General features: G+C 39.5%; 1 protein-coding gene across 2 annotated transcripts in view; it reads left to right on the forward strand.

The window, feature by feature from the left end:
* Positions 1-12,375, forward strand: part of LOC136858618 (arrestin domain-containing protein 17) — a 156,254-nt gene that overhangs the window by 69,603 nt on the left and 74,276 nt on the right. For both annotated transcript variants that reach the window (XM_067138315.2, XM_067138314.2), the window contains exon 5: positions 1,398-1,583. In XM_067138315.2, the coding sequence (XP_066994416.1) occupies positions 1,398-1,583 (186 nt within the window). The remainder of the gene's footprint in view (positions 1-1,397; positions 1,584-12,375) is intronic.

Consider the following 12,375-nt stretch of genomic DNA (forward strand, 5'->3'; position numbering starts at 1 on the left):
TGAATCGAATTGGTGAGAGATCGATTTGGCTAATTTTGACGAGAAGAAGAGATAGAATGATAGGGCACATCTTAAGACACCCAGGACTTGTTCAGTTGGTTTTTGAAGGAAGTTTAGGTGGTAAGAACGGTAGGGGTAGACCAAGGTATGAACATGACAAGCAGATTAGAGCAGATGTAGGATGCAGTAGTTACGTAGAAATGAAAAGGTTAGCACAGGATAGGGTGGCATGGAGAGCTGCATCAAACCAGTCTATGGACTGATGACTCAAACACATCTTTTCATATGGTTATAAAGATATGTACATTTTGTAGTATGGATGTAAAGAAGACACGTTAAGTCTTTGGTAGGGTTACAAACTTTGGGCTGGGGAAGACTTGAGAGTAAGGAGACAAGCTGTATGAGTAAGTGGTACGTTCTGAGTTGTTGGTGGAGAGATGACATGGAATGATGTTAGTAGACGAATAAGTTTGAGTGCAGCTTTATAGATAGGAAAGATCATAATATGAAGATAAATTCAACAGGACAAATTGGGGCAAATATTTATGGGAAGAGGAATTAGAGATTAGAAAAAATTATCAAGGAAAATATATTTTTAAAATTCTAGTTCTTAAGTCGTTTAAAAAAGATTAGCTATTGATAGGGAATCTGCCACCTGGGTGACAGCCCTAAATGTAAATCAATGACAATTGATGATTTACCCAGTCCCCGAACCTAAGACCATTCAAAGATGTTTTTTGATGATATTGCTAAGAGGTAAAGAATAGTTCTATGATACAAAAGCTCTCAGATTAAAATATCATTCCCATACAATGTGCAAAATACATCAAACTGCAGAGGCATAGAAATAAATCAATCGTCATTCTCTGCCCTTGTATCTTCTATTTTTGAACTTTCTGAAAAAGTTTCTGGTGGTGTTCTTTCTGAAGTTGTTCTCAATCTCATTCAGTTCCTGCTTAATCCTGTGTGTCCTGGTCCATCTTATTGTTCTGGCAGCTGCCTTCCTCTCTTCTTATATAGGACTAAAAAGAACTCTCCAAGACAGAACTCCGTGTTTGCAGCAACATGAGCATAAATCAAGTATTCAGTTTTCATCCCTCTTTATTACTGGCAGTGTTTCAGCTGCTTGGTATGCAATATGCATAGCATGTAATTTCTTTAGCCTTCATTGATATAACTTACATTTGTTCATAGTATATTCCGTACATGAAATAGAAAACATCCCAAGTTTTTTGTACCTTCATGCTGATTTCCATAATTATGTAATTTTGATTTGTTCATTAATTCACTTTATAAATATGTGCAGTTTTCTTTTCTCCCTGATTTGTATTGCTCCTTTTCCTTCTTCTTCTTCTTCTCTTACCATAATCGATTTCATTTTAAAAATTATGTTACAGGTGGTAACATTTCGAGCAACCTTGCCTGCTGCAGTTAAGAAGGATAAGATCACCATTGCTGAGCATAGCTTTGGTGCTGTAGCAGCAGGTGGTTCCCAAACTTGGACAGAGCATCTGGTTATCCCACCATTACCTCCATCAAATCTTCAGAACTGCAACATAATAGATCTGGAGTATGATTTGAAGGTTAGTTTGAAGAAGAATATAGTATGAACTTTGAAAGTTCTTATTGTTGATAGATACGTACTGTGAAATCTAAATTTTACACTTTTGATACTAGTATGAGTTATAATAATAATAAATTTTATTGTGCACAATGTGCAAAATTTGCATATTACATCAACTAAATTACAATTCAAGGAGAACTTTGTTCAGAGCAAAATTGATTCAGAGAGATTGTTCTCTTCTTGCACTTCATTACGTGATATGTATCACACTGTTCATTGCACAATACACACATACACACTCCTGGCTGGCCCGGTGGTAGGATTTCTTGGCACAGATACGGGGGTGAAAGCCGTGTATTGCAAAACGTGTCACCAAATGTCTCAACTCATATTTCTCTTTCATCCAATCCTTATTCATCAGTGTGTCTGTACTTTCCTCGATCGAGTCCCTTTTCTCTTGTAGTTCTCATAACAGTTCCTCGTATGCCGGAGTTTGCTGTAAAGGCATTTGTAGTCTTAAATCCTCTATCAAGATGGTTTCCCGGGCTAACACATATACGTACCGGGATCGGGTGAATTTAGATACCCCTAGGACCCTCTTAAGGTATCTCGGTTTCATACTTTCCAGTTCTCGTACCTGTTTACGTGATAGGTACTCCCATATTACTTCTAATCCGTATGTGAGCGTTGGTAGCACTTTGACTTGGGAAAGTATCATGGTCGTCTCTAGTGACATTCTTTGCGGATGTTTGATTTCACGTATGCTTCTAAGTGCAGCAGCTAGTCTCTTCTTTATGTGTACTGAGAAGGTCGAAGGAAGTACGAGTTATAGACCACTCTGTGCATTTTCAATCAGATTCATAATAATTCAGTCCTTGAACAAACATCTCCATAGATAAACAATTCAGCATACAAAAAACAAATATAATTCCTTTGTATATTGACTGTCCTGATGAAAATGTTCAACACACCCAGTTGGAGACTGGTGATGTGTGTTCAAGTCCCAAGAGCAATCATCTTTTCAGCTCTTTTATCTTCGAATGCTCTTCTATATTGCTATGTTATATGACAAGTGTACATTGTGTGTTCAGCATGACAGAGTTTGCAGCTGTTGATCTCCGTTTACTAGTCTTATCATGTACAACAATCCATTCAGTTTTAAGATTTTAAATATTATGTATTAAGACCATGTTTGTCAAAAATACAATGTGTGCATTCTTCTTCCACTCTTATGACCGCGTAGGATATATTTTTTAAAATCCATTAGACTGCATATGATCACTTTATTATAATCTGTTAACTTCATTTTCCGTATTGATGATTCCAATGATCACAAATATAAAGATACAAACTTTTCACCTAATCAGTACTTTTATTTACTATGAGGTACTTAAAATACACAGTTCAAAAAAATTAAGGGAACATGCTTTGTAACATCTGGTATGTGAACGTTGTGGTAGATGGGTTTCCAATGGTTGTACAGCATACCTCGAGACCTTAGCTACTCAGGGTATGTTAAATCGAAGTTATACTCCTGTCAATGTATTATCCCATAAGCAGTCCACCCTAGAGAAAATGTTTGATTTGTTCATGAGTAAATCAAAATCACATTATGCTCCTTCAATAAGATCTAAAGACTCGGTACTTCTGAAAACCCCATCGCTCAATTTCATCCACCACTCATCAATTTATCCAACACATTACTAGATGCTGATGAAATCTCAATTCTTTCCAAAGGCCCGAAACACAACTGGCCTAATTCTAATGTACCTAATATTGCTTCAAAACTCATTACTGAAACAGAGGCCGCCATCAACAAAATGCCACAGGACTTACAAGCTGAACTAAGGTTGGACGCTAAAAGACAATTAAGATTTTTATTTCTCCCGAACTCAAAAAAACCAATGTACAATTTGCAGAAAGAAAAAAACATTACTAAAGCTGACAAGGGGAATACTACCGTCATTATGGAAAAATCTGACTACATTTTAAAAACTAATTTTACAGATGATACATTTTTGGTGATCAACAAAGAACCAAACCAAACCCCATGGCACTACAGTCCTTGAAGGGCCTTGGCCTACTATGCGACTGCTGCTCAGCCCGAAGGCCTGCAGATTACGAGGTGTCGTGTGCTCAGCACGACGAATCCTCTTGGCCGTTATTCTTGGCTTTCTAGACCGGGGCCGCTATCTCACCGTCGGTTAGCTTCTCAATTCTAATCACGTAGGCTGAGTGTACCTCGAACCAGCCCTCAGATCCAGGTAAAAATCTCTGACCTGGCCGGGAATTGAACCCGGGGCCTCCGGGTAAGAGGCAGGCACGCTACCCCTACACCACGGGGCCGGCTGATCAACAAAGACCGTACCCAATTTATTCTGCGGCAACTGAAACAAACACTGAAAAACACATCTTTCCTTTTAACTGAAAGAGAAAAACAAAAACTTATCAGCATGAATCCAGGCTTACCGACCATGAAGGCACTGCCAAAAATCCATAAGACCGGTGTCCCCATATGCCCCATTGTAAATTACAGGCCAAGCCCCTTATATAAGCTGTCCCATTTTATACAACAATTCCTTTAAAAAAATTACATATTCCTTTTGAACAATTCCATTAAGAATACACTTAAGTTGATTAAGAAACTAGACAGTTTCAAACTCCAACCTTACCACACTTTACACTCATTTGACATTGTTAATGTGTATCCTAGTATAAAAACCGAGAAGCTTTTTGTCGATTATCAATGAGAATTTAAATTCCAATACTCTTTTAAGTAAACTAGAAATATCTGATTTTATGTCTATTCTAAAATTGTTGATTGACAATAACTATTTCATCTTTGATAATGTAATTTATAAACAGAACTGTTTGGCTATTGGGTCACTGGCCTCTGGTATTTTGGCTGAAATATACCTGGATTTCTTGGAACACACGGCAATTGATAATGATGTGAGATTCAACAATATTCAGATGTGGGCCAGATATTTGGATGACACATTTATCATCTTAGATGAACGCTCCACCGATGCGCTAATGACGCTAATCGTAATTCTCAGTAACATCGATCCTAACTTTAACTTTACATTAGAATCAGAAATTAATGGCTCCATCAAATTTTTTAGATTTAACAATCACCAGACTTTCCTCTTCTGTCTTATATAGAATTCCCATGGAGGGAATTAGATATTTTTCCACCAATAGAGCATGGGAATTTAGAATTTCCATTTGGAATTGCTAGGCGGGCATTAATTCCATTGCGGAGTTTTATCTCCCGTATGCAGTTATCAGACTGTGCCTCATAAATAGGCTTCTGATAAGTTCACCTGCATACACCCCAGCATCAGTGGATAGGGTCTGACACATCTCACTCTGACGAGTCTAGTGTCAGACCTAAGACGAAATGCTGGTTAATAGAGCAAACGCCTGAAAAGCCATACATCTAATTTTTAATCTGATTTTTAATTAAACAAGACTCAATGCATCCTCAGACTCAAAAAAGCACCACTTACAACAGCTTAGTGGACCGTGCATTTAAAGTCCCCATGTCTGAAACGGATCTGAGTAGGGAATTGAAATACCACTAGTGCGATTGCTAAGTTCAATGATTATAACAACACTTTTATTTAACACATTATCAATAAATTTAAGCATCGCTCAAAATCAAATTTAATAAAGGTTAAATCAAAACCAAAATTGTTTTAGACTTTCACTTTTGATAAAACCATATATAATGTCACCAACATATTTAAGAAGCATAATGTTAACATCTCTTTCAGAACTAACAATAAAAATTCAGACGTTCTACACAATTCCAGCATGATTAATAGCTCTAACCCTTTCTCAAAATCAGGTGTATACAGATTTCGATGCAATGACTGTAGCGGCTCATATATTGGGCAAACTGGCTGTAGCATAAAAATTAGGTACACGGAACATACAAACGCAATTTAGGTATAATAGATTTTCCGCGGTTGGCCAGCATATTCACAACGCTAAGCACAAATTTTACGGAATAGACCAGGATATTGAGATCCTTGACACGCTTAGCAAGGGCCCTCTTTTAGATACTACCTAATGCTGCTACATTCACTTAGACCAATTTTTAAATTCAAACCTTAATTTAAATGAGATATCTGAGAAAACGAAGATCCTGTTTGATGTTCTCATTGCAGTGTTTAATTTGTTCAAAATTCCGGAAAATAGCTCAGTCTTTCAGATAGGACGTAACTCTATGATGCGATATCCCCTCCTACCTCCAAAACCCCCTGATCCCGCCCTGTTTATCGCCCCTCCCCCTCCTCCTACCTAACATACTCCTCCCTTCCCCATTCCGTCCCAGCCGGTCCACGTCTCCCTTGTCAGTTCCTCTTCAACTCAACTCCGCAGTACATACAACCAGCCAACCAGAAGGCGAGTCTCTTCATAAAGCTTTAATTTCTTGCCCCATTTCCACCATCCGAGTTAATTTGATTTTATCTTTCATACTACAGGCCCGCATTGGATCGAGAATAGTTTAACTTCTTCAACATACAGTTCCGGTCACAAGATCCACTCACTTCAGAAAAATACAACACAACATCTTATTTACGAAGATGGTTTTTATATGTATTATCTACTGACTTAGTATTATTTTTACGCTCACAGAAGAACATCATCCACTTCTTTCAACGTATTTAACATTACTGCATCGCACTTAGCATACATTTCTCTACATACATTGATGCCAATGCTGTACAAAGCACCCAAATCTAAAAATTTTAAGACCATCAAAGACTTTTAACTTATTTCTACGAGGCTTCTCAGCCTCAGTTTTTCATTTTATTCATGACTAACTTGTACTAATTACATATTCAAACCTGGACTTTTAGCATAAATATGCTTTATATTTTAACTTGTTATAGATAGTTTTAGTTATGAGGGTCAATTTTATGCATTTTAATTTTAATATGTATCTTTGTATAATGATCCTATTTGGCTGATAATGACGTCCTTGGATGTCGAAACCGGTACCATTTAATAAATGATGTCGTAATTTTAATCAACAACATATCTTGTATTGAAAAGGTGGATCTTGTACAATTTAACTTATTGTTTTGTAAAGTGAATAGCGGTGTGTCGTTGTGAGGTACACAGACTACTGCGGTCATTTGAGCACACTGTACGTAAACCAGCACATCCCATGAAACATCTTAACAAAGTTCAAGTTGCAAGGGCCCTCACTTTGATCCAGGAAGGATGGACTTTTCGTCGTGTTACTGTGGATCTCGGTGTCTCTCCGTCAGTTATTCAACACTTGTGGAATCGCTACAATGAGACAGGTCAGTTCACAAGGAGGGTTGGACAAGGTCGTAGTCACATGACAACCTCACAGGATGACCGATATCTGACCATCTGTGCGTTGCGGCATCGTTCAGCAACTGCCAGAGAACTGCAACAAGACCTCAGGAGGGTCACTGGTCACGGTGTCTGACCAGACAGTAAGGAACAGGTTAAGGGAAGTGTCCTTAAGACCCAGGCATCCTGTTTGAGTGCCCCATTTAACGCAGCAACATCGTGCAGCTCGCCTTTTGTTTGCCCATACCCACGTCAGCTGGCAACTTCGCCAATGGAGACCTGTGTTGTTCACAGACGAGTCCAGATTCCCCCTGACAGAGCGTGATGGATGTCAATGTGTGTGGAGACACCGTGGTGAACAGTACATGCCAAATGTTGTCCAGGAAGGCGACTGATTCAGACAAGGTTCTGTGATGGTGAGGGGTGGCATCAGTATTGATGGCGGTATGGATCTTGTCGTCGTCCTTGGTAATCTTACCGTTGCAGGGTACATCGAGCTGATACTGCTACAACATGTGTTGATTGCTGCATACAGTGTTGGCCCTGAATTCGTACTCATGCACGACAATGCCAGAGTTCATGTAGCGCGCATCACCAGAGCTGTCTTGCGAGAACTGTATTTTCAAGAGATGGAATGGCCAGCAGTGAGTCCCGACCTTAATACCTTCGAGCACATGTGGGATAGGTTTGACAGAAGTGTTCGTGGGCGTCCTGTTCCACCACAGACTCTCCAAGACCTCGAACAGACTCTCATTGAAGAATGGGACCTGATACTGCAATGTGACCTCCATCGACTTATACGGAGCATGCCACATAGGTGCCAAGCTGTGATAAATGCTCATGGAGGACGTACACCATACTGAAGCTCTCCAACTGTGATAAAAATCCACCCTGGAGGACTGTTAACACTTTGTTTTTGCCCCTATTTGGACATTTTCCTTTGTGTTCTGAAAATGAACGCGAATCCATCGACATTCTTTTGTATACTTCAACAGTAAAGAATCAAGGTTTAGTTGGTAATATACCTGGGTGTGAGATATTGTTTTGTGGAGCATGGCATACGTTTTTTGAACTGTGTATTTCACTTTAGTCCTTTATCCAAGTCTCTTTGAAGGGAGTTTTTAGGGCCTTGCAGTCCTCCCAGTACTTTTTTCAGATGTTCCAATCTTCGTGTCCATTAAGCATGGACATTTGCTCCATTTTATATCTGGACGGTCCAGTCTGCTACATTAATAGAGTAGACCATATAGTCAGCAACTCTGCGCCGAAAGTTGGATGACGAGAAATAACTCCAATCCCCTAAGAGGACCAATGACTTTGAGCGGTTGAGTTCTCTTAGGTGGGATGATGGCCCTCAGTGTAGGAAATGACACTGGAACCCATCAAGCAGCGTCTGTCCCCGGGTTAGTGGCGGATGCAGAAGGCGCCTGTACTACACATTAGGACAGGCCTCATCACTGCTGGAAGCTGCTCTGAAATCCTTTTAGGAGTGGCAAACCCATTGTAATAAAAGCCTAAAATGACAGCAAAAATGCTTAGGAAGGCCCCTGCATGCGATGGACATTTCTTCTCAGGTACTAGGAGAGCTGAGAGAAGTCGGCGACCTGTATCACAATACAGTAGAAGTCCGCTATTGCGAGTATGGCATGTAACGAGAACCCCATTCTAACAACAGTTTGTTGTCTGTCCTTTGAAAATTCTTATATTAAACTGTGTATTATTGTTTGGTTACAGCAAGAACCCCATCACTGACTCATCCATTACACGAGCGATTAAGCGCGCACAATTTTTTCTGTTACCGATATATATGCACTCCAGTGATTATATTGCATTACAAACTATCTACTTCATGTACGTATCGATATGACAATCTCAGAATCAAATAATTATTTGACCCCCTAATCGATACCTTTCTTTGCCTGTGGTCATCATAAGCTACATTCACTTATGCTTAGGTATAAAAAAGGGGAAAGTATAGACAGTGTATGTTCTCGTATCAGCCCTGATCTCTTCTCATGGAAAACTTTTGACTTTGTCTAATGGGGAAGGATGATTGTGGTGTGGTGGGGGGAGGGGGGGAGGGGGGGAGGGTTAGAGAGGTGGGGAGGAATGCTTAAAACGTAATTAAAACTTGTCCTTAACTAAAATATTGTTCAAAAATTCTTCTTAAAAAGATAAAACATCTTTTAAGTTTTTTTTTTTAAGCTTCTGCTCGGAAGCATATTTGAAAAAACACTAACTTTTTAGAAACTAATTACTTAAGATGTAATAAAAGTATAATTAAAAGTATAATTAAAACATATCCTTAACTAAAAATACTGTTTAAACATTTGTCAGCTTCCAATTGATTTAAGGACAGGTTTTAATTACATTTTAATCATTCCCCTCCACCTCATGCTCTGTCGGACAGGTAAGTGATAAGCATATTGACAAAGACGGAAGAGTGAGAGGGATGGCTGAGTATGACTGACTGGCTAGGAATGCGGCCTTGGGGCGGGGGTTTGCGAGTTAGGTATTTCTGTTACAACAGCTAGCCTCAACCGTTCTGCAGGTAGAAAGAAATGTAGCTTCTTGTATTGTCACGTTCATAAAGCACTGTAACAGCAATTGGTGGAGTCCCAATATTTAATGTAGGCACGTCCACGGAATACCCAAACTTTATTTTGTGTATGTACCGTAGATCTTTTTGACATCAGAAATGAATTACATAAAATCAACTTCATGGTCCGTATCGCACTTTAACAGATTCACATACATACATACATACATACATACATACATACATACATTATCATTATAGACTGTTACACCTTTCAGCGTTCAGTCTGCAAACCTCTGAGAATTTACTAAACGTCCCAACAATCCTCAATTTGCAACTAGTGTTGAGGCCTCATTTAGTTCTGTACTTCTTATCTTTAAATCGTTAGAAACCGAGCCTAACAATCGTCGTCTTAGTCTCCCTCTACTTATCTTACCGTCCATAGCAGAGTCCTTTATTCTCCTAGGTAACCTATCCTCCTCCATTCGCCTCACATGACCCCACCACCGAAGCCGGTTTATGCGTACAGCTTCCATCGAGTTCGTTCCTAAATTAGCCTTTATCTCCTCATTCCGAGTACCCTCCTGCCATTGTTCCCACATGTTTGTATAAGCAATCATTCTTGCTACTTTCATGTCTGTTACTTCTAACGTATGAATAAGATATCCTGAGTCCACCAAGCTTTCATTCCTATAAAGCAAAGTTGGTCTGAAAACAGACCGATGTAAAGATAGTTTTGTCTGGGAGCTGACTTCCTTCTTACAGAATACTGCTGATCGCAACTGCGAGCTCACTGCATTAGCTTTACTACACCTAGATTCAATCTCACTATATTACCATCCTGGGAAAACACACAACCTAAATACTTGAAATTATCGACTTGTTCTAGTTTTGTATCACCAATCTGACATTCAATTCTGTTGAATTTCTTACCTACTGACATCAGTTTAGTCTTCGAGAGGCTAATTTTCATACCATACTCATTGCACCTATTTTCAAGTTCCAAGATATTAGACTGCAGGCTTTCGGCACAGTCTGCCATAAAGACCAAGTCGTCAGCGTAGGCCAAACTGCTTGCTACATTTCCACCTAACTGAATTCCTCCTGTCATTTTATACCTTTCAGCAGATGATCCATGTAAACTACGAACAGCAAAGGTGAAAGATTACAGCCTTGTCTAACCCCTGTAAGTTCCCTGAACCAAGAACTCATTCTACCATCAATTCTCACTGAAGCCCAATTGTCAACATAAATGCCTTTGATTGATTTTAATAATCTACCTTTAATTCCACAGTCCCCCAGTAGAGTGAACATCTCTTCCCTCGGTACCCTGTCATGCTTTCTCAAGATATACGAAACATAAACACAACTGCCTATTCCTCTCGTAGCATTTTTCAAGTACCTGGCTCATACAGAAAATCTGATCCTGACAACCTCTCTGTGGTCTGAAACCACACTGGTTTTCATCCAACTTCCTCTCAACGACTGATCGCACCCTCCTTTCCAAGATGCCAGTGAATACCTTGCCTGGTATACTAATCAATGAGATACCTCAATAGTTGTTGCAATCCTTCCTGTTCCCTTGCTTATAGATAGGTGCAATTACTGCTTTTGTCCAATCTGAAGGTACCTTACCAACAATCCACGCTAATTTTACTACTCTATGAAGCCATTTCATCCCTGCCTTCCCACTATACTTCACCATTTGAGGTCTTATTTCATCTATTCCTGCTGCCTTATGACAATAGAGTTTATTTACAATCCTTTCCACTTCTTCAAGCATAATTTCACCAACATCATTTTCCTCCTCCCCATGAGTTTGGCTGTTTGCAACACCACCAGGATGATTTCTTCTTACATTGGGAAGATGTTCAAAATATTCCCTCCACCTCTCCAGTGATTCCCTGGGATCTATTATGAGTTCACCTGAATTACTCAAAACACTGTTCATTTCCTTTTTCCCTCCCTTCCTAAGATTCTTTATTACTGTCCAGAAAAGTTTCCCTGCTGCTTGACCTAGCCTTTCCAGGTTATTACCAAAATCTTCCCACGACTTCTTTTTGGATTCAACAACTATTTGTTTCTCTCTGTTTCTTTTATCTACGTACAAATCTCTGTCTGCCTCGGACCTTGTTTGGAGCCATTTCCGATAAGCCTTTTTACGTTTACAAGCTGCTCTCACTTCATCATTCCACCAAGAAGTTCGCCTTTTCCCATCTTTACACACAGTTGTTCCTAGGCATTCCCTTGCTGTTTCTACTACAGCATCCCTGTATGCCACCCATTCACTTTCTATATTCTGAACCTGCTTACTGTCTACTGTTCGAAACTTCTCACTAATCATCTCCATGTACTTATCCATGTACTTCTGTCTAATTTCCTCGTCCTGGAGATTTTCTATCCTTATTCGTTTGCAGACAGATTTCACTTTACCCTAGGCCTAGAGATACTTAGTTCACTACAGATCAGATAGTGGTCTGTATCATCGAAAAATCTGTGAAAAACTCGTACATTCCTAAGAGATTTCCTGAATTCAAAGTCTGTTAAGATATAGTCTATTGTGGATCTGCTACCCGTAGCCTCCCATGTGTAGCGGTGAATAGCCTTGTGCTTGAAGAATGTATTTGTAACAGCTAAACTCATACTAGCACAGAAGTCCAGCAAACGCTTCCCATTCCCATTAGCTTCCATATCTTCCCCACATTTACCAATCACCCTTTCGTATCCTTCAGTTCTATTCCCAACTCTCGCATTGAAATCTCCCATTAGCACTATTCTATCCTTGCTGTTGACCCTGACCACAATGTCACTCAATGCTTCATAAAGCTTGTCAACTTCATTCTCATCTGCACCCTCACATGGTGAATACATGGAGACAATTCTAGTCCTAATTCCTCCAACTGACAAATCTACCCACATCATTCGCTCATTTACA

The sequence above is a fragment of the Anabrus simplex genome, chromosome 1 (genome assembly GCF_040414725.1).
Source record: "Anabrus simplex isolate iqAnaSimp1 chromosome 1, ASM4041472v1, whole genome shotgun sequence".
In the NCBI taxonomy this organism is placed as follows: domain Eukaryota; kingdom Metazoa; phylum Arthropoda; class Insecta; order Orthoptera; family Tettigoniidae; genus Anabrus; species Anabrus simplex.